The sequence below is a fragment of the Triticum aestivum genome, chromosome 2D, assembly GCF_018294505.1.
Source record: "Triticum aestivum cultivar Chinese Spring chromosome 2D, IWGSC CS RefSeq v2.1, whole genome shotgun sequence".
NCBI lineage: Eukaryota > Viridiplantae > Streptophyta > Magnoliopsida > Poales > Poaceae > Triticum > Triticum aestivum.
The window spans coordinates 220,117,335-220,140,062 of record NC_057799.1 but is presented as its reverse complement, the minus strand read 5'-3'; the positions used below and the strand labels follow the sequence as shown (position 1 = coordinate 220,140,062).

Genomic DNA, 22,728 nt, shown 5'->3' with positions numbered 1-22,728 from the left:
CGTCTCTCTCGGCCTCTGCAAAAGACCGTGGTTCGCCGTCTTCACACGCGAGTTGTAGCTGCGCCTCCAGGTCACGTGGCACCAGTCCCGGCACCGGCTGGTCGCCGAGTAGATCTTCCATCGTACGATACCGCAACGGTTCACCGCCATAATACGCGTCGATCCGCTCCTCGTCGTGAGTGAGCGGAGAAGCGAACTTCGTCGGGTTGTGCTCTGCGTGAGCTGGTGCTGATGAAGATGAGCCCGGGGTGGTGACTGCCGGGGCTGGAGTGTGCGGCGTCGCCGGTTGTGGTGCCGTCGGCGTAGCAGGCACCGGAGTCGATGTGGTTTTGGGGGCCGGGGTAGGCGTGCCCGGCGACGAGGAGCTGGTTGCTCCCCCGGCTTCCTTGAAGTGGACGTACTCGACAATGAAGTCGTCGTACGTCGGCGTCGAGCCGTCGTCCACCGCCTTGTCCCATTGCCACCCTCGCCCTTCGTTGAACACGACGTCTCGCGCCGTGCGCACACGCTGTGTCTTTGGGTTGAGGATGCGGTAGGCCTTTGAGCCCTCCGCGTAGCCGATGAAGACTCCCGGAGTGCTCCTGTCGTCGAGCTTGCCGATGTGACCGAGCTCCTTGGCGAACGCAAGGCAGCCAAAGACCCGCAAGTGGGAGACCGCCGGCTTCCGCCCATGCCAGGCCTCGTACGGTGTCCTACCGTCGAGTGCCTTGGTAGGCGAGTGGTTTAGGATGTAGACGGCTGTTAGCACCGCCTCTCCCCAGAAGACAGTCGGCATCCCTCTCTGCTTGAGGAGAGCTCGAGCCATCCCCACAACCGTCTGGTTGCGCCGCTCGACGACGCCGTTTTGCTGCGGGCTGTACGGCGCGGAGTAGTGGCGCTGGATGCCCTCATCGGCGCAGTACGACGCGAATTCAGCCGCCGTGAATTCGCCGCCGTTGTCAGTGCGCAACGCGCGCAATTTGCGGCCGCTCTCCGCCTCCACACCAACCTGCGCGCGCCTGATGGCGTCCGCCGCCTCTCCCTTACTGCCGAGGATCATCACCCACATGTAACGGGAGAGATCGTCGACGAGCAGCAGGAAGTAGCGTCGACCTCCTAGTGTGGCTGGCGTCACCGGGCCGCACAGGTCTCCGTGCACGAGCTCCAGCCTCTCCTTGGCCCGAAAACTCGCCTGTTGGGGAAAGGGGAGTCGTCTCTGCTTCATCATCACGCAGATGTCGCAGAACTGCTCCACATGGTCGAGGCATGGCAGGCCTCGCACCATCTCCTTGGCACTTAGACGCTTCAGGGCCTCAAAATGAAGGTGCCCAAAGCGCTCATGCCATTGCCACGCCCCGTCGTCCCGACGGACAACGAGACAGACCGGTTGTGCCACCTGCACATCAAGGACATAAAGTCGATTTCCACCTCTGGGTACCTTGGCGAGAAGGCGACCCTGGCGATCCCAGATGCGTAGGACCCCATGCTCAATCAGCACGCGTGAGCCGTTCTCATCCAGCTGTCCCAAGCTGATGATGGAGTTCCTTAGCGCGGGGATGTAGTAGACACCGGTGAGCAGCCGGTGCTCTCCCGCCTTGGTGGTGAAGATGACGGAGCCGACGCCCTTAATTTCCACAGCGGAGGCATCCCCAAACTTGACGAAGCCTCGCGCATCGGAGTCGAGCTCGGCGAAGAATTCCCTTCGACCGGTCATGTGGTGGGTGGCGCCGGTGTCGAGGCACCACCCCGTAGTCTTGTCCTTCCCGGAGCCATCGCCGAGAAGAGCGTGCGCTTTTGGCTCGTCGAGATGGATGAGAGCTTTTGCGACTGGTGTCGCTGAGGATAGCTCAATGCTTGCATGCGCCATGAACAGAGCCGTCTCTTCCTCCTTCGCCTGTGCGACGTGAGCCTGGCCTTGTCGTGGTTGCCGACACTCATTGGCCCAATGGCCAAACCGGCCACAGTTGTGGCAACTATTGTCTTGTGCCGGCTTGGGCTTGCCAGCGGCGCCGTCCTTGGCGCCTCCGCGGGCGTCACCTTCGGCACGTCCTTGTGCCCTGCCCGGGGGGCCTCTTCGCGTCTTACGCTGCTTGCCACGCTTGCAGCCGCCCGTCGTGGAAGAAGTCTCCCCCTTCTTCCTGTCACCAAGGCTGGGATCCCACTGCTCCCGAGTTAGGAGCAGCTTCCCGCCGGTGGTGATGGGCCCCGAGGGAGGCTGTGGCTCGTCGGTGTCGACGACCTTGAGACGGCCTATCGCCTCCTCGATCGTCATCGTGGAGAGGTCCAGCAACGACTCGATCGAGCGAGCCATCTGCTTGTACTTCTCGGGAATGCACCGAAAAAGCTTCTCGACGGCTCTCTCCTCGGTGTAGGTGGCATCGCCAAACTTCACCATCTTCTGCAGCAGAGTGTTGAGACGGAGAGCAAAGTGCCTGCAGAGTGGACTTGAAAGCCAGGCTCTCCCACTCCTTACGAAGTGCCTGCAGAGTGGACTTGCGAGCACGGTCGCTGCCGATGCGTGCTGCGGCGATGGCGTCCCAAGCCTCCTTGGCAGTCCGCTTGTCGGAAAGCGAGAACTGCATCTCGGGCGGGACTGCGGCGATGAGGGCGTCCAGCGCCCGTCGATCCTCTAGGCGGTCAACGTTGCTGTCCTGGACTGCCTCCCACATGCGCCGCACCTGGAGCCTGACCTTCATGATCCCGGCCCACTCGACGTAGTTGGTTTTAGTGAGGGTAGGCCACCCAACACTGGGACCAACATCCCTGACCACAGTCCGGACCTCGTAGAGGCCGCGGTCCTGGTCGTTGCAGCCGCCGTCGCGGTGCGCGCCTCCACCTGGAGCGCGGGCGTGCTCGGCTGCCCACTGCGCCGTCCGCTCCTGCGCCACTTTGGCGCGATCTGCGTCGGCGCCGTCGTCCGCAGGCGCGGAGCTGCTGGAGCTGCCGGGGCCGCCGCGGAGTGCCTTGGCATCCGCCGTAGCCTCACGGGCTGCTTCTGCTGTTGCTGCTGCTTCTACCTCCGCTCTGGCTGCTGCCAGCTCCGCTGCAGCCAGCCTCGACACCCTTGCCGCCGCAGCTGCTGCTGCTACAGCCGCTCGCTCACGCTCCTCTGCCACGGCGCGCTCGGCCTCCTGCCGGCGCCGCATGGTCGAGGTAGCCGTGTGCTGAGAGCGACCTGCAGACATGGCTCGCTGCAGGGGGGCTGTTGTGTGAAGAAGAGGCTGTTGTTGCCGAGCCGCTGCTCGATAGTCCAGAGGGAGGGAGGTAACCAGAGGCAGACGGAGCAGCTGCTGCTACCGACTTGGGTTGCTCAGCTCCCGATGAGGGAGGTAAGCAGGAAATGCTCAGGGTACAAGATAACCTTGCTCTGATACCACTTGTTAGACCTTTCAGCCTGAGCATTTCATAGTTGTGGATGACACTAGGAGAGTTGGGACAATTTTCGTTGGTTTATTTCTCACACAATGCCATGCCAACCTGAGGGGTTGGGGATACATACTTATAGGCTGCTAGCCAGCCAAGCATATGCTAAGATGCTAGTCTAAGATGCTGCTAAGATGCTAGTCTAAGATGCTATCCTAACTGCCAGTCCTTGATGGCCAGGGATTCTATCCTAACTGCCACAAGGACCATGTGTTGCAGCCAAAGGACCATGTGCTGCAGCCCCACAAAGACCTTAGTACATAGACTTATCCATCAGAGGCGGCACCCATCCAAGAAGGGTGCTCCGACAAAAGTGGCGAGATCCTCGTTGATGAAGTTATGGGTGCTGTCGGAGTCAATCAAAGCAACGAGCTCGCAACCGCCGATGCGCACGGCGACCTGCATGGTATGACAGCTAGGAGGGAGATCTGGATATCCTTGCAATGTTCATCAGAGTTGTCGTCGTTGTTGGCGGACTGGATATGGAAGAGGCATTTGCAATGATGCCCGTGGACGAACTTCTCAACGCAGTTGAAGCATAGACCCTTAGCACACCGATCATCCATCTCAACATAAGTGAGCTTAGGCAAGTGCCAGCACTAAGCCGGCGGCATCAAACGGCACTGGCCCGAACCCAACTGCGAGCGCGGCTGGCGAACCGAACAAGCATGCATGGCCACCGCCGCTTTTGAGACATTATGGAGGGCCTCGAAGGAGACAGCCAGATCCATGGTTGCTTCAAAGAGGTCGGCTTCGTCATCTCGACCTGCATCTTCATAGGCTCGTCCAGGTTGTTGGTTAAGATGTGCAACTCCTCGGTGTCAGGGATTGGAGGAACGCGAGTCTGGTGCTTGAGGAAGCACTTGGTGTGCTCTGCTACCATGCAGGAACGGCAAACCGAGATTAACTCGCCGAAGGGATTGGCTTGTGTTGATGGTCCGAAGTGGTTCAAATGAATTGTAGAACTCTCCCCACGACGGCCGACCGATCTTCTCCTCCAAGTGGTTATACCACAGCACGATGATGACAATGAGGTGGTAGGAAGCCAGCCATGTCTTGTCTGACTTGTATGCGCTGGCCGAGGAAGAACAGATTGCATCTGATCAGCCATGGACGTGGATCACTCTCCCCAACAAACGTGGGAAAATCAATCTTGTAGAGGCGCGGAGCTTGCTCAAATTTGTCCGTTAGGGCAGCCGTTGGCAACACCTTGGATTTTTTTGTGGCCGGCGGTGGAAAGACGTTGGTGCCGCTGAGGAGCTACGTCGAACTGCCCTGCTCGAGGTAAAGGAGAACGAGGTGTTGGGCATGTTGTTGCTGCTATGTCTCAGTGATTCAATCCTAGACCGATTTTAGCGTTGCAGAGAATTGTTGTAGCACCATGTCGAGCTTAGCGCGGTCGGCGACTTGGAAGTCGCTGGTGAGGCTATGGAGGGTGGCAACCACACCTTCGTGGTCTTCGCATTGCTTGGCGATGATGTCTTCGAGGGCTTTGGGTGGTGGCGGCGGCGGCCATGGCGCCGGAGGCTGACTCATAGTTGTCGTCAAGATCGTAGATGAATCTGATACCAAATTGTCACATGCTTGGGAATCAGCAGGCTGGGACGTGGAGCATAGGGGGTAGTAGTGAGATACTGGTGGCCAAGGACGTTAGTCCCAACGACCCGTGGCGGCAGCAAGGGTGAGAGGGACACACGGCGACGGAACTTAAACTGGGAGATCTCGAGGTAGGGGATCCTAAGCTAGATGTCTTGGAACAAGGGTAACAGAGACACGGGGATTTACCCATCATGTTCGGCCTCTCCGAGGAGATAATATCCTATGTCCTGCTCGTGTTTATTGCGTTGGAGTGTACAGGGTACAGGTAAACTACCACGAGATTGTAACTTGTCTTAACTTGTGTTCTATTGACTAACCCGGCCCCAGCTTATATAAGATACTTGGGTCCTAGGATTACAAGAGCCCTAGTCGGCTACGTCGGTGGAGAGGAGAGTCCTCCACGGATACGAAGTCCTTGTCTTGAACGTCAAGGCTTCCAGAGTCTTCATGTATCTCGCCAAGGGATACTCAGCCCGGCCCACCAGACCTGGAGTCGACATGGTGAGTCCCCTTATCCGGGACACCGTCAAATGACGCAGGAGCAAGAGTTGAGAAAATAGATTAACTTTTCTGCTTGCTTTCTTGCTCATGTGAGGGCGGCTATAAACAGCCAATTACAATTGAAGAAACGGACTTGGACTCTAACTGGAATTGGATCCGGCCAGCAGGGTGGCCTTCTTTGGGACTAAACCTTTCCAACTTAGGAACCAGACTCCTACTCTAACTCTAGATGGACTCAGCAAGCACTAGACTACACGAACTAGGGCAGTCCTGGCCCAACATGGCCCTTGAGCCTGTATGTTCGGCCCCACATGACATCCCACTTTTCATGATTGTTTTCAATTTTCTGTTCTAAATGGGTTGAGACGTGGAGCAAGGTTGGGATAACACTTGAGGGACCAAGATTGTTCTCTAGTACAGTAGAGGGACCAAGCGTAGACTTTGGCAATGGAAGGGCTAAAAATATACTCTTTCCAATACTTTACGACCTTCAAACTGAACTGATAGCCTGACCAAATTGAAGTCAGAGCATCCGGAGCCCTAAATTATGTTAGGGTGATTAATGACAACCAAACATAACTAGCTAATATTTCCGTCAATCAAATCTAAGGAGAATTGTTTTGTTTTGAAAATGTCTCAGTGAAATGGAAGGATTCAACATGGATTTAGCTTAAGGCTGTGGACACTTTCAAGCATTTCGTAGCTTTAGGTGTCGGTTCATAGACTGGTTTGCCAGATTTGTTGTAAGTGTTACCGTTCAAAAAAGACAAGTCTACTTGCTTGAGACTTGTCATATGTAATACTGCTCAATAGCAGAATACATATACTCATATGCTTGACATAAATTCAGTTTTGTTGATGCGAACTGACTGTGTAAACCATGGTCTGACCAGCAAGGCGGATTGACCACAAGTCGTACACCTGCTATTCCATAGCATCTAGGGTGCTTCAAAACAGATTCTCCTGTGGATTCTGATTAGGATTGTGAGTCCTAAACTGAGCGTTCAATGCCGACTAACAGTCTCCACAATTTTAGCAAAATTATACTTACCACAGTGGGTGTTCTCAGCATTCGCTGATTCTTCAGTGCTTGAAAGTTATACTCCCTCCGTTCCAAAATAATTGAAATTCTAGATTTATCCTAAGTCAAACTTCATTAAGTTTGATCAATCTATATAAATTAACATCTACAACACCAAATTTTCTTCATTAGATTCATTGTGAAATGTATTTTCATATTATATATATTTGATATTGTAGATCTTAACATATTTTTCTATAGACTTGATCAGACTTAAAAATGTTTGACTTAGGACAATCCTAGAACTTCTATTATTTTGGAACGGGAGAGCAATATCATAAAGGAAAAGATCTCCTTCGAATATATGTGGGTTTTGCAGCCCGGTCTGGTCAGAGCTATAATAGTGGAATGTATACTAAATAGATTTTGATGTACACTAGTCCCAACAAAGTGTTGAACAATGATTTCCTATTACAGTAAACACTTCTGTCCTTGATTGCAACAAAATCCAAAACTGCTTTCCAGTCACTCTATTCAACTAAGGCAGACATCAGAGCAATCAAAGGCCTGATCCTATAAAAACATTTTTACTTGAGAACACAAGTTGCAGCTCTAATAATTGAACAATGAAAGTTGAAACTCCTTATTCAAGGAAGGAAACAATTGACAGCTGCGGACCTGCTGGCACCACTTGGCGAGGACATGGAGCCGGAGCATGCGCTGGCGGGTGCGGTCGATGAATTTGAGCAGGTCGATCTTCTTCTCAGTATCCGACCTCTGCTGCGCTGCCTCCCCCTCGGCGCCCGCCCGCGACTTCTCCACGAGCTCACGCAGCGCCAGGTAGGACTCCTCCGCCGCCTGCCGCGCCACAGTCCCCAGCTCCACTGTCTGCTGACCCAACTCCCCCGCCATCTACCACCACCCGAGAGTGAGTGAAGAGTCTAGGGTTTCACGCACGTCTCGGGGTAGGGACCTACAGGTGACTGAGCCGCGCCATAGCCACCGCAGCTGCTCTCCCTGTAGGGTTTCCAGCAGATTGTAGAAGCTCCGCGTACACGGAGCGGCTGGGCGGCTGGGCGGCCGCTGCCTCGGCTATAGAGTTACGCCCCCGCAGTGCCACCAGGCACCAGCGGCTTCAAATTGGGTATCCTGTGAGAGGTCGGGAGCGGCAGCCGGTAGAGTTCAGCTTGGACCGAGAGGGGAAGTTCGAAAAGTTCGTGGGAATGGAGCTGGGATCGCGAGGCGGCGGCCGGCAGGAAGTTCTTTTTTTCGAGGGAACGGCAGGAAGAAGATGGGCGAGCTGGTGCGTCAGGTGGATGTGATCCGCCCAAGGTGTCTAGGGTGTGTTTGGTTCAGGTCATGGGGTGGAATGTAACGGGTCCATTACGCTCCTAGGCCTGGTTCCTGTGTTCGGTAGCAGCGAAGAATTGGAACGGTGGAACCTACCCATTCCCTCAAACGGAATATTAGCCTGAGATGCGGAATGCACTCGCACCTCGATTTAAACATGTATTCCCTTCGTTCTGAATTACTTGTTGCAGAAATAGATGTATCTAGACGTATTTTAGTTCTAGATACATCCATTTTCGAAACAAGTAATTCCGAACGAAGAGAGTAGATACTTATATTTTTACAGATTTTTGACATATAGATACGTGTATTTTGACAGACCCTTGACATGTGTATGACTGAATAATTAGCATTTATTTGACAATTTTTTATTACATGTATCCTGTTTGTATTTGATGCCAAAGTCAATAATTCGAGTGGTGCAATCAACAAATTCATTTCATTCCATCTCAGAAACTAAACACCGAAATGTAACCATTCCATTCCTGTGAATTGCCCCTACCAAACACAAGGACAGAACCGACCCATTCCAGTGGAATGGAACCATGACATTCCATTCTACTTCGTTCTCGAACCAAACACACTAAGAGCATCAAATAATTTAGTTTTACAACTGGATACCTTAAATTCATACCATTACATGCAAACGGTCGCGACTCAAATAATTCATTTTAATACCTTAAATCCATACTATTACGGAGGTGTTTGGTTGGATGATTTCTGCCCGTCACCTGATTACAGCGTGATCTGAAAACGTTATGCGCGTTTGGTAACGCAGCGCCGTAATCGGCTCCCACCGTAAACGAGTCCCGTCACACTTGCGCTCGATACCGCTCACCCCCCACCGTAATCAAGTTGCGCCACCGAACCGAGCCCCACTCTTTCTCCTCGCCTCCCCACAATCCTCTCCGCCTCGTCCAAAGCCGCCCGTCAGGCTGCCTCGATCCCCTCTGCTTTATCGAAGCCGCCGGTTATGTGACGCCCCCGATTCAATGGTACACTAATCATACACGCAAATGTGTAAGATCAAGATCAGGGACTCACGGGAAGATATCACAACACAATTCTAACATAAAAAAGTCATACAAGCATCGTAATACAAGCCAGGGGCCTCGAGGGCTCAAATACAAGTGCTCGATCATAGACGAGTCAGCAGAAGAAACAATATCTGAGTACAGACATAAGTTAAACAAGTTACCATAAGATGGCTAGCACAAATTAGGATACAGATCGAAAGAGGCGCAGGCCTCCTGTTTGGGATCCTCCTAAACTACTCCTGGTCGTCGTCAGCGGCCTGCACGTAGTAGCAGGCACCTCCGGTGTAGTAGGAGTCATCGAAGGTGGCGTCTGACTCCTGGGCTCCAGCATCTAGTTGCGACAACCGAGAAGTATGGAAAAGGGGAAAAGAGGGAGAAAAGCAACCGTGAGTACTCATCCAAAGTACTCGCAAGCAAGGATCTACGCTACATATGCATGGGTATCAGTGTAAAGGGGCAATATCGGTGGACTGAACTGCAGAATGCCAGAATAATAGGGGATAGCTAGTCCTGTCGAAGACTACGCTTCTGGCAGCCTCCATCTTGCAGCATGTAGAAGAGAGTAGATGGTAAGTTCACCAAGTATCATCGCATAGCATAATCCTACCCAGCGATTCTCTCCTCGTCACCCTGTGAGAGAGCGATCACCGGGTTGTATCTAGCACTTGAAAGGGTGTGTTTTATTAAGTATCCGGTTCTAGTTGTCATAAGGTCGAGGTACAACTCCGGGTCGTCCTGTTACCGAGGATCACGGTTATTCAAATAGATAAACTTCCCTGCAGGGGTGCACCACATTACCCAACACGCTCGATCCTTCTGGCCGGACACACTTTCCTGGGTCATGCCCGGCCTCGGAAAATCAACACGTCGCAGCCCTACCTAGGCACAACAGAGAGGTCAGCACGCCGGTCTAAATCCTAAGCACGCAGGGGTCTGGGCCCATCGCCCATTGCACACCTGCATGTTGCGTGGGCGGCCGGAAGCAGACCTAGCCTCCCTAATACAAGAGCAGGCGTTCTAGTCCAATCAGGCACGCGCCGCTCAGTCGCTGACGTAAAGAAGGCTTCGGCTGATACTACGACGTCGAGTGCCCATAATTGTTCCCGCGTAGTTGGTTAGTGCGTATATGCCAGTGGAAAGAGTCAAATCAAATACCAAGATCTCGTTAAGCGTGTTAATTGATGTATCTGCGGGCGCCGACCAGGGCCAGGCCCACCTCTCACCAAGGTGGTCTCAACCTGCCCTGTCGCTCCGCCACAAAGTAACAGTCGGGGGCCGTCGGGAACCCAGGCCCACCACTATCGGGATGGAACCACCTGTCCTTTCAGCCCCCACATTGGAATCACTTGCGGGTACTCTACGAGCCGACCCGACTTTAGTCACCACATGTATCATATAATATGTATGTAAGTATATACCCATGATCACCTCACGAGTGATCACGGCCCGATAGTATAGCATGGCAGACGGACAAGAATGTAGGGCCACTGATGGAATACTAGCATCCTATACTAAGCATTTAGGATTGCACGTAAAGGTAACAACAGTAGTAGCAAAGACAGGCTATGCAGCAGAATAGGATTAACCGAAAGTAGTAACATGCTACACTACTCTAATGCAAGCAGTAGGGGGAAGGAATAAGCGATATCAGGTTGATCAAGGGGGGCTTGCCTGGTTGCTCTGGCAAGGAGGGGTCGTCAACACCGTAGTCATACTGGGTAGCAGCGGCGTCGGTCTCGATGCCTAGCGAGAGAAGAGGGGAAGAAACAATAAATATAATGCAAACATAAGCATGACAATGCACGACATGACAATGAGCGGTGCTAGGTGTGCCCTAACGCAGTAGGAGGTAATACCGGCGAAGGGGGGAAACATCCGGGAAAGTATCCCGGTGTTTCGCGTTTTCGAACAGATGAACCGGAGGGGAAAAGTTGTGTGTTCTCTATGCTAGGGATGTGTGGCGGACGAACGGGCAACGTACTCGGATTTGTCTCGTCGTTCTGAGCAATTTTCATGTACAAAGTATTTTCATCCGAGTTACGGATTATTTTCTATGATTTTCTAAAGTTTTTCTAAAATTCCTCGATTTATCATTAATTCGAAATTAAAAACAGAATTTGCTAAGCGTACCCAAAAGTAAACCCACCGAGAGGCTGACTGGTGGGTCCAGAGGGCCCAGTTGACCAAGTCAACAGCCCAGTCAACAGTCAACTGGTTTGACTGTTGACTAGTCAAATATGACAGGTGGGGCCCAGTTGTCATACTCTGTAGTTTTCTAACAGGGTTTAGTTAATTCCTAATTTAGGGGTTATTAGAGGGTGGCCCACGTGTCAGTGTACATCTATTGAAAATATTTTAGTTAAGCAGTTTAACTAAACACAAACTAAAAAAATAACTTAACAGGGGGCTAATCCCCAATCATTAAGGGTCGGCCAGATCTAGCAGGGACACAGCCGACCTGGGGGCCTGCCTGCTCGAGGCAAGGGCCGGCCACGACAGCAGAAGTGGCAGCGGCTGCAGCGGCAACTACGGCGATCAGCAGGGGGAGCGCAGGCGCGGGCCAGGCGAGGCCAGGGCGGCTGGGTCGCAGCCGGCAGCGGTGCGCGAGCACGGCGCGCGACGTGAGCAGCAGGGAAGAGGAGGCAGCAGCTGTGTTAGCAGCAGAACGCAGAAGAAGTGGTGACAGAGTGCGGGAGGCTGGGCGAGGCCACGCACGGGCTCTGGGCTGTCCAGGCGGCCGGAGCACGACGACAACGCGTCCAGGAGGCGGCTGGGCATGGCCACGAGCGCGCGTCGCGGGCGCGACGGGTCGCGGGCGAGCACGGGGCGGGCGCGGGTTGCTCCGGTGAGCCGTGCGGGCGTGCGGTGGGTGGAGGCGGCCTACGGCGGGGGCATCGGTGATAGCGGCGAGGGGGAAAAGCGGGGGACGGTGGTGGCTCACCACGGGGAGGTCGGGGCGCGCTCGGGGTGGACGGGGGGCGCTTGAGTGGCTCTTCCGACAAAGACGACCGGCGACAGAGGTTGAAGCAGGGTTCTATCCCGTTGATGGAGAGGGCCTCGGCTTGAGCCGAAGGGCGGAGCCGACGTGGACGATGACGGTGGTCCTCCGGGATGTCTCCGTGAGGCGCGGGGTGGATGGAGGTTGCGGGATCGACGGCGCCGCAGCGCTAGCGGCGTTCGGGAGAGAGTGACAGGGAGTGAGGGAGGGAGTGGTTGGTGCTAGCACTACAAAAAAAGACACATCCGTGACATTTTGGGCCGAACGAAAAAAAATTATGTCATACATATGACACTTCTATGACGATAATTGTGACAAAACCCGGTATCATCATAGATGTGGTGGGCTCCTACTTCTATGACAAAAAATCATGACAGAAAATGGGCTATTCGTCCTGGGCGGGCCAGAGACGCAACTGCATGACATTCTTTGGGCCGTCCATGACGGAAAAAACTGTGGTAGAAGCGAGGGCGAGGAAAATTTCGGGGAGTTCCCGGTTACGGTGGGAGGTCGGGGGCCGAGCGATGCGCGTTTCTCTCGTACACGTACGCGCGTGTGTGTGAGGCGTTGGCTCTGACTGAACCCGAGCGAGGCATTGGGCTCTAACTGAACCCGAGCGATTGCACTGCAGGCTAGGCGTTACTGAACCCGACCGATCGATCGATGGCTGTTAACTGTACCCGATCGAGCGATTCCTTCGCTACTGCTGCTAACTGAAGCCGATCGATACTGCCTCTGGGATGAACAGTGAGCGTTGCGGGGGGGGTAGATGAACAGTGAGCGGCGGCGTTGCCTCTGGATGAACAGGACCCCGTGGTGTGGTGGAGGGCTGGATGAACAGTAGACGGTGGAGGGGTGCCCATGGAGGGGTGGTTGAACAGGACCCCATGGTGTGGAGGGCTGGATGAACAGTAGCCGGTGGAGGGGTGCCCGTGGAGGGGTGGTTGAACAGTAGCCGGTGGAGTAGCGCGCGGTGGAGGCTGGATGAACAGGAGCCCGTGGAGGCTGGAGGAGGTCGATGGTAGCCCGTGGAGGCTGGAGGAGGTTGACGGTGGAGATGAACAGTATCCCGTGGAGTCCCGTTTTGCGGTACGCCACACCCCTCCCGATGAACAGGACCCCCGTTTCGACCGTAGGAGGTCCGTTTCGTCCGTTTTGCGGTACGCCACACCCCTCCCGATCAACAGGACCCCCGTTTCGACCGTAGGAGGTCCGGTTCGTCCGTTTTGCGGTACGCCACGCCCCTCCCGATCAACAGGACCCCCGTTTCGACCGTAGGAGGTCCGTTTCCTCCATTTTGCGGTACGCCACCCCCCTCCCGATCAACATGACCCCGTTCCGAACGTAGGAGGTCCGTTTCCTCCGTTGTGCGGTACGCCAGGCCTCGTTTCCATCGCATGTTCCGTCCAAGCCCTCCCGATGACCACGACCACGCATTCCGTTCCGACCCAGCCGGTTGGCTCCCACGCGTTCCGTTGCCTCCCGATGAACACGACGCATTCCGTTGCCTCCCCATGAACACGACACATTCCGTTGCCTCCCCATGAACACGACGCATTCCGTTGCCTCCCCATGAACACGACGACGACGATGTTTCTCCGTTCCGACCCAGCCATGTACACGAGCCCTGGCCGTACGTATGCGCGAGTAGGCGTTCGAGACCCCGCCCGTATGTACACATACGTGGCCGTATTTTCTTTCTTGCACCCTGGCCGTTGTACGTACGTGTACATGCTACGTGCGCACCTCTACTACGACACGTACGCGCCTCTACTACGACACGTGCGCGCCTCTACATCCACCAGTATATATGTACGTACACGTTCGCGACCAGAATGACAATGCTACGTACGCTTCGACCAGGTGGGTCCCGACTGTCAGCCACTTCCTTGCCTGCGAAGATGTAGCTGGTGGGTCCCAGCAGTCAGGAGGGCGAATCGTTTTTTTGCCCGGACGCACTTCCTTGCGTGCGAAGATGTAGCTGGTGGGTCCCAGCAGTCAGGGGCAAACGTTTTTTCCGCAAAATACGGTGGCCCGTCCGGTGGGTCCCCGCTGTCAGATGGAGGAATAATTATTTTGCACGTAATAAGGAGGCACTTCCTTGCTGCGGCCGTGGACCCAGCTGTCAGCCTCTCCACGTATAGTCCACGTCCGATGGAAGCCGTTCCTTGACCACGCCGCGCCGAGAGCACCAAGGCGGTGGACGACGGCGAGGCCTAGGAAGGGGACGACGCGGAGCCGGGGAAGACGCGGCAGTGGATGCCCACGTGTAGAGGAGTACGAGGGTTCACTGGTTTGCTGCGGTGTGAGGCTGCCGTCGCCGCAGAATAACAGGGGGTGTGGGTGAGTAGAGGGATGGCCTGGCCAGCAGTGGGAGTAGTAGGGGGCGGTGAGGCCTCCGCCGCATCGCAGCCGGCCATGGGAGGCAGGAGCACAAGGCACGACCGGCGCTGGTTTGGGCGGCTGGAGCAAGAAGACCAGAGGTTGAAGAAGCACTACGGCCGTTGGATGGACATCGTACGGTCACTGGAGCTAGAATCGTGCATATTGACTAAGTTGACAAAGCCCTCCGTCCCCGTCAACTTAGTAGGCCCACAAGTCAGCTTGCCACTATACTGGGTCCCAGCTAACAGGGGGAGTATTCATTTTTTTGTGCGTAATAAGGAGGCACTTCCTTGCGTGCGAAGATATAGCTGGTGGGTCCGAGCTGTCAGCGGCGGTAACGTTTTTTTCGCGAAATACAGAGGCCCTTTTGGTGGGTCCCTGATGTCAGGTGGAGGAATCATTATTTTGCGCGTAATAAGGAGGCATTTCCTTGCGTGCGGCCGTGGACCCAGCTGTCGGCCTCTTCACGTACAGTCCACTTCAGATGCATGTCGGTCGTTGACCACGTTGACCAGGCCGTGCCGAGAGCACCAGGGCGGTGGACGACGGCGAGGCCTAGGAAGGGAACGACACGGAGGCAGGGAAGACTCGGCAGTTGTTTCCCACACGGAGGGGAGTACGACTGTACGAGGGTTTACTGGTTCGTCTGCCGTCGTCGGAGAATAACAGCAGGTGTGGGTGAGTAGAGGGATGGCTAGGCCAGCGATGGGAGTACGGTGGGGCGGTGAGGCCTGCGCGGCAGCAGAGCCGGCCGCAGGGAGGAGGGAGCAGGCAGTCCCGCCGGCGCTTGTTTGAGCGGCTGGAGCAGGAAGAGCAGAGATTGAAGAAGCACGACGGCCGTTGGATGACCATCCAACAGTCACTGCTTGTGCGTCAACCTTTTTTTTAGGAAAGCCTCAAATCTGTGGAAAACAGCATACAACCCATCTGCCATTATTTCTAATAATTTATAGCCCATTTGCTAATTATTAAGGTTTTTTTGGAGCCCATATTCTTTTTGTTAGCATTACAGCCCATATTGTGGCCACGGTTAAAAAATTATACGAAATTTTGCATATTTCGGTGCGGTCCGAACTGTTTTTAATCCCGAAATTTCGACTCACATTCAAACTGATTTTAAAAATAAATGTATATCAATATAAAATCCAACAAATTCTCCACGCATAAAAATTAATGTAATTTAAAATCTCAAAATGAAAAAAAAAGATATTTGAAACTAATTGCCGGTTTGATGTGTTTTAAAAATGTACAACTCATTTCTCATTACTGATGGGCCATTTTCTCGGCCAGCCGAATGAAAGCTCTCCTCGTCTTGAAAAATTTGTAGCCCAACAGGCCTGACAAAGCGACTTACTTGGCAAATCACAAAAAAACTGGGTTGTGGCCGTGGACCCAGCTGTCAGCCTCTCCACGTACAGTACTCTTCCGATGGAAGTTGTTCCTTGACCACGTTGACCACGCCGCGCGGAGAGCACCACGGCGGTGGACGACGGCGAGGCCTAGGAAGGGGACGACGCGGAGCCGGGGAAGACGCGGGAGTGGAAGCCCGCGCGGAGAGGAGTACGAGGGTTCACTGGTTCGGCTGCAGTGTGAGGCTGCCGTCGCCGCAGGGCCTGGCCAACGGTGGGAACAGTAGGGGTGGTGAGGCCTCCGCGGCAGCACAGCCGGCCACGGGAGGCAGGAGCATGCGGCACGACCGGCGCTGCTTTGGGCGGCTGGAGCAAGAAGACCAGAGGTTGAAAAAACACTACGGCCGTTGGATGGACATCGTACGGTCACTGGAGCTAGAATCGTTCATATTGATTAAGTTGACAAAGCCCTTCGTCCCCGTCAACTTAGTAGGCCCACAAGTCAGCCTCCCACCAAGGTGGGTCCCAGCTAGCCGGGGGAGTATTCATTTTTTTGTGCGTAATAAGGAGGCACTTCCGGTGGGTCCGAGCTGACAGCGGGGGGAACGTTTTTTCGCGAAATACGGTGGCCCGTTAGGTGGGTCCCAGCAGTCAGGGGGCAAATGTTTTTTTTGCAAAATACGGTGGCCCGTCCAGTGGGTCCCTGCTGTCAGTTGGAGGAATCATTATTTTCCGTGTAATAAGGAGGCACTTACTTGCTGCGGCCGTGGACCCAGCTGAGACTCTCCACGTACAGTATACTTTCGATGGAAGTCGTTCCTTGACCACGTTGACCTTGCCGCGTTCCGTTGCATGCATGCGTCCATGGGCGTGGTGCGTCCCCACTGTCAGCCTCTCACGTACAGTCATCTTCCGATGACTCTCGGTTGTTGACCACGTTGACCACACCGTGCCGAGCGCACCCAGACTGGAACGACCCGGAGATGGGGAAGACGGGGCAGTGGAGTCGCAGATGGAGAGGAGTGGGAAACTTCACTGGTTCGGGTGCGCGGCAGCACAGCCGCGGTGCCGCCCATGGGAGACAGGAGCAAGAACAGAGGTTGAAGAAGGAGCACGACTGTTGGATTAACATCCAACGGTCCAGCTGCTAGAATCATTTGTTGATTAAGTTGACAAAGTCGTGCGTACACGTCCGCTTAGTAGGCCCACAAGTCAGTCACCAAATCTGACGGGTCCCAGCTGTCAACGGGATGAATAATTTTTTTGCAAAACAAGGAGGCACTTCCTTCCGTGCGAAGATACAGCCGGTGGGTCCCAGCTGTCAGGTGGAGGAAACATTTTTTTCAGCTTAATAAGGAGGAACTTTCCTTGCGTGCGACCATGGACCTCGTGGGTCCCAGCCGTCAGGCTCTCCACGTACAGTCCTCTTCCGATGACTCTCGTTTGTTGACCATGCCGCACCGAACGCAGCGAGGCGGTGGACGACGGCGAGGCCCCGAACGGGAACGACTCGGAGATGGGAAAACGCGGCAGTGAAGTCGCAGATTGAGAGAAGGAGAAGGGTTATAACTAGTTGTGTTGCGGCGTGGGGCTGTAGTCTGTGGAGAATAACAGGAGGTGTTGAGGGGTGGAGGGATAGCCTGGCCGGTGATGGGGTAGCGCTTCGCAGTGATGCGTGCTAAGCAGAGCCGCTAGCCGCCAGAGGCCGGACCAGGCGGTCCCGGCGACGCTGGAGGAAGAAGACGGGAGATTGAAGGTGCATGCCGGCCGTTGGATATAAATCCAATGGCTGTGGATGACACAATCATTTGTTGACCAAGTTGACAATGCCCTGCGTAGGCTTCGACCTATTGGCCCACATGTCAGCCTGCAAAAATGTGGCATATATTTAACCCATGTTTTCTAGAATGTACAGTCCATTTGCTGGGCTGGGTGAACAAATAATTTCGCGTCAATCAGGCCCATTTATATTTTCTAAGAAATCCCAGCCCATTTGCACTTCCTTGAAATACACGTATTAGGTGGGCTCGTTATATATATAATGTTATGTTAGAAGGAGCAATTAATATCAAAGAATAAACCGGAGAGGCACATTTTTTATATATATAATTAAGAAATTAGCGAGTTATTGCTCAAAATAAAAATGAGCGCGTTATTATTAAATTGGTCCTTAAAATCTTCGCAAGCTTTTGTACGCAATCACCAGGATTTTCCTTGCCTGTGAGTCAAAAACAACCAGGATTTTCCTTGCCAACTTCCGTTAAACATTTACTTTTATAAGTTAATAACACGTGGGGTGTTTTTATAATGTATATATAAGTCTCTATAAAATATACGATAATAGTAATAATATAAATATATATAATGTGGTTAGAAGGGAAAACATAAATTGGACACAACATTACTTTTATAAGAGACCTGCGTTTTATACCCCACAGTAGGCATACTAACAAGTTCACACACAAATACAACAGAAAAGGTAAACATTCATATCAAACTCAGGTTCACAGGACACGTTCATATTCATAGCCAACATTCACTATCAACAACTCAAAAGATTCATATATACACAAGCTCAGCATATCTATGCATCCAAATGATTGATAGATCACACGACAATATTCATAATAATTCACAAAAAGATTCAGATATACACATGTTCAGTATGTTTATGCATCCAAATGATTGAGATCACAACCAATATGATCCATGGACGAACTTTAATTACCTATGGTACAGACTGGTAAATGGTGTTCAATCGGAGGTACTTCTTGCTAAATTAGTTCTTGTACGAGTAAACTTTCGAGTACATAAGAGGCGGCACAGACAATCTGAACTTTGCTTGTAGGTTTATCCTCAAATAGTGGCCTCGTGCCGAGGGAGGTTTGAGCAACTTGGCCACTACTTTCATCCAACTAGTTTACTGGCTCATCTTGGTCCTGTATCTCGCCAAAATTCTACATTGCAGACGAGAAAGGAGGCGGTTGAGAAAATGAACCACCCAAATTTTTTGTGCAGTTCAACTGAAATGGAGCATCCTTGGCGTGCAGACTGGTTAAGTGCCAGATGAATATACGCCTCAACCAACTTGTCTGGAATCTTTAGACTCCATGCCATATAGTTCGCTACCATATGTGCCGATAACCAAAAGGCACAAGTTGGGACCAAAGACTGGACTACGTTTTTCTGGGCTATGCACCAAGCAATATTTGTGGCGTTCACTCTCCTAATACTTGGAGTTTGACAATTGGTTGACGCCGGTTGATACTTGAATGAATATAGGCACTTCTTGTCAACATCGATGCTTGTTTGAGTGAACTTTGGAGTACATAGCAGCAGCATAAGTACCTGTCCATCTGATCATTTTGTGCAGTTCTACTGAAATCACCCGATGTAATGATTTGCCTGCAAGTTCAGGCTCCAAATTACTCCTTTATGAAATCGGCAAACCGTAGCACAATACCAAATTACCAATACATATGACAGGCACAATAATCAGGATAAAAACCAGTACCAACCTGTGTGAGGTAGCATATCAATTACTATTTCCTTTGACTGGAAGCCGAGACAAGCCAAGCGACTAACAGCAAAGGAAGAAAGCAAGCGTAGATTAGCGACTGACAGGAAAGGACGGAAGCTGTTGAGGCAATGAAGCACCCAAAGTTTTTGTGCAGTTCCACCAAAATCGAGCATCCCTGTTGGCACATATATTGAGAGAGTGAGATTACTGTAATAGTGGGAGTAGTTGATGAAACATGCACTAACAAATAGAAGCACCCTCATTATCTTAATGGGTAAAGTTAGCAACATAGTAGTCTTGCTTAAAGAGAGGTATTAGTTTATTTAATCAGTGCCAATTAGCTCAACTCAACACTCAAAGCATTGCCATTTATCATAGGTTGCAAAACTTTAACGTGCAAAGATAAAGGAGTTTCTCATGACAGTAGCATGATACAAATAGAGATGTCAGCAAACTAATATGGATGAAGGCCTTAGGCCCGTACCAACCTGAGAAAAAAAGCTTATTCATGTAGTCCCATAAGAGATGATAAAGCACTCACTGGAATCACACAATAGTATATATTTTTGTGCACTTCAAATGTATGGTTGAAATCACTCTTGTTTACCAGTGTTGAGATTATATCGAAAGATTATCAAGAACTTCCAGCAGAGTTAAAGCACTGGCTGGGATACAGTTCATTGTATTGTCTTGTGTAGTTCCACTAAAATGTATGATTGACACAACATGATCCCTGTTTGCACAAGTAGGAACAAGGTGAAACCTTCATTAGCTTAGTGAGAAAAGATAGGAAGACATTAGCATATTACTCAAAAAGTAGCATCAAATTCATGATGGACAATACACAAAACATTGCCTCATTGAACCAATGGCAATAAATTGACATGCAAAACAATAGCACTATTATGTCATGACACTAATAATATTCCCTCCCTGCTCCACCACATGATTCACCTCCATAGACAAACATACACACGTACATGATTCAGCATAGGGTCATACTAAAGATTTGTTTAACTCCAACAGGAAAATTAGGCAGTAATAAATTAGTGGTACTTAAGTACTCCTAATTAATTAAGTGAGACAGCAGAAGTGGAAGGGCTCCCTGGAGGATCGTCTCACATGTAAGGTAGTCGTTGCCGGAGCCCTTGAATGGCCTCGACTGAGGCCCCTGGCTTCAGCAAGATCGCCTTGGCACTGTTTATTCTTCTTCTTCTTCCTCTTCATGCTCTGTTTCTCTTTCTCCTCACCAGTTGGTGAAACCAAGTACATGATTGGCCTTCTAATTCAGAATTGGTTTTGTCAGTGAGGGAGTACAAGTGTACTAGTAAAAAACAGCATTATTTTCTCATGGCAGTCGGAAAATAGAGATGAACACATGCATTAAATATCATTCTTACCTAAAGGAAGGTTATGGCGCCAATATGGATGATGAGGATTGGAACACAGATCTCCCTTTGTGCAGTTCCACCAAAATGAACCAACTGTTCCATTCTGACATTCCAGTTAAACAGCACAAAAGTCACTTCTTTTAAGAAGAGTTTTGTGCAGTGCACCAAAAGGTCACAACAATAACCAGGTGAATTGGATATCCCTGTTTGCACAAAAAGGCATAGAGGAAACAGTCAGAGTCTCAAACAATTACATGCAAAAAAATTGGCTAAACTTGTCAAGGCTTATAACAGTGGCATGGCTTCATTTTTACCAGGGACATTAGATTCAGAACAGCTAAGGCTGCGTTCGGTTCACAGGTTTGGTGCAGGATTTTCATAGGAACACAATTCCTACTGTATTCTTTCCCTTCCAACCGTTCGGAACACGGGAAAGGTGAATAGTGTTTCATAGGAAAGCTGGTCTGGTAGTATTGATTCCATAGGATTAGAAACATCCACGCGCTGCTCATTTTTTGGACGGAAGCCCAAGGCAGGCGCTCGCTGCCATGCATTAGACAGGTTGTTGTGCTGTGTTGCCGGAATAAAAAAATCAACCTATGTGTGGTACGTGAGGTGAGGACAAGAGTAGTCACTGTGCAGCTGAATAAACAAATAGCATCTCATAGTGCCAAGCATGCTACTCTAAAAAAACAAATCTGTACATTTCGTAGTCCATCCGAACACATTCTCTTGAAGTTTCCTCCGGTTCGCTGTTCCATAGTTTTATACCTACATTCCTTTCCTATTCCTCTATTTTCATCAAGACCTATGTTTTCTGCCCCTTTATTCCGAACGGAGCCTAAATATTTGGTATAAGGGCATGGGACAGTGGGTGCACCAGCAGTCCAGCACCATGTACGTAAACAGGGGCATAAAGGGGTGATTCATAGTTTGTTGCCCCGAGAAACAAACATCCAAGAAACATATCTGGGTTGGTCCCATTTTTGTTCACTCTAGCCACCTACTCCTATGTGTGGATAGCAAATCTAGTCCTGGTCATACCACTGTGTACAGCGTTACCCCTATATTTCCCTTTTCGACCAAGAGACCGGTTGGATGACCAGTCTGTACTACTTTCACCCTCTTTCCTTCCTGTTTGTACCAAGTCCGATGTACATACTAAATTCCCCCACCCCCACTTTATTTCTTGTTTGAACCAAGTACTCCCTCCGTCCGGAATTACTTGTCATCAAAATGGATGTGTCTAGAACTAAAATACATCTAGATACATCCATTTCAATGACAAGTATTTTCGGACGGAGGGAGTACAAGATTCGACTCCATGAAGCAGCTTTACCTCTAACAATAGAAGAAAAAAATGTGTGACATTGGACCATCCGATCGAGAGGGGCTGAGAGGTAGAAAATGATGCACATGCAGCGATGTAGCGAGCTGGGGAAGTAGAGCTAAGGCAGTTTCGAACGAAGATATACCTGAAGGTCGTCGGGATGTGGATAGGTGGGCGGCGGGAGGCCGGATCCGCCCACAGGCAACGACGAAGGGATCGAAGGACCTCCCGCATCGGCGCTCAGCCAGAGATAACGGTGTGGTCGACAGTCGGTCTCCTCCCTCGCTGTCGACGACGGCCTAAACGCTGCCCCTCCTCCCCTTCACTGGCGGAGGGGGATACGTCCGGATCTGTAACCAGCGGTGAGGATAGAAAGCCAGTGTTTTTTGAAGGGAGAAAGACAGTGTTACTACCCCTATATTGTTTAGATCTGGAGAGGATGAGAGTGTGTGAATAGAGCAACCCTAGCAAGCAAGCGCGGAGGCTCCGGCCTATATATACGTAGTGGGGTAGTTTTCCTTTTCACTCCATCAAAACAATCGTTTAAAATTGTGTACAACTACATGCCAGGTCGCAGTTTTTTTAGTTGTTGATTGTTTTTTGAGATAGCTACCCGCTTGTTCCAAGTGGTGTTACGGTGGGCCAGGTCGCACTTTGTATCGTTCAAGTCTGGTACTACAAGTCCCTCCATTAAATGAACAACCACCCCCTCGTAAAAATTGTGAACAAGCCCACGGCTAAAATTAGCGGAAACGTGGGTTGCCCCAACATGCATTATTATTTATATTTTCTACTCCCTCCGTTCCTAAATATAAGTCTTTTTTATAAGCCACACCTAAGACAAG

At 51.5% G+C, this 22,728-nt stretch overlaps 1 protein-coding gene across 2 annotated transcripts in view; it reads right to left on the bottom strand.

The window, feature by feature from the left end:
* The window catches only part of LOC123052617 (mediator of RNA polymerase II transcription subunit 14), a 29,750-nt gene extending 21,882 nt beyond the window's left edge, over positions 1-7,868 (bottom strand). For both annotated transcript variants that reach the window (XM_044475866.1, XM_044475867.1), the window contains exon 1: positions 7,202-7,868. In XM_044475866.1, coding sequence (XP_044331801.1) covers positions 7,202-7,435 — 234 coding nt within the window. In that variant the 5' untranslated portion in view covers positions 7,436-7,868. The remainder of the gene's footprint in view (positions 1-7,201) is intronic.
* Between the last annotated feature and the right edge of the window lie 14,860 nt (positions 7,869-22,728).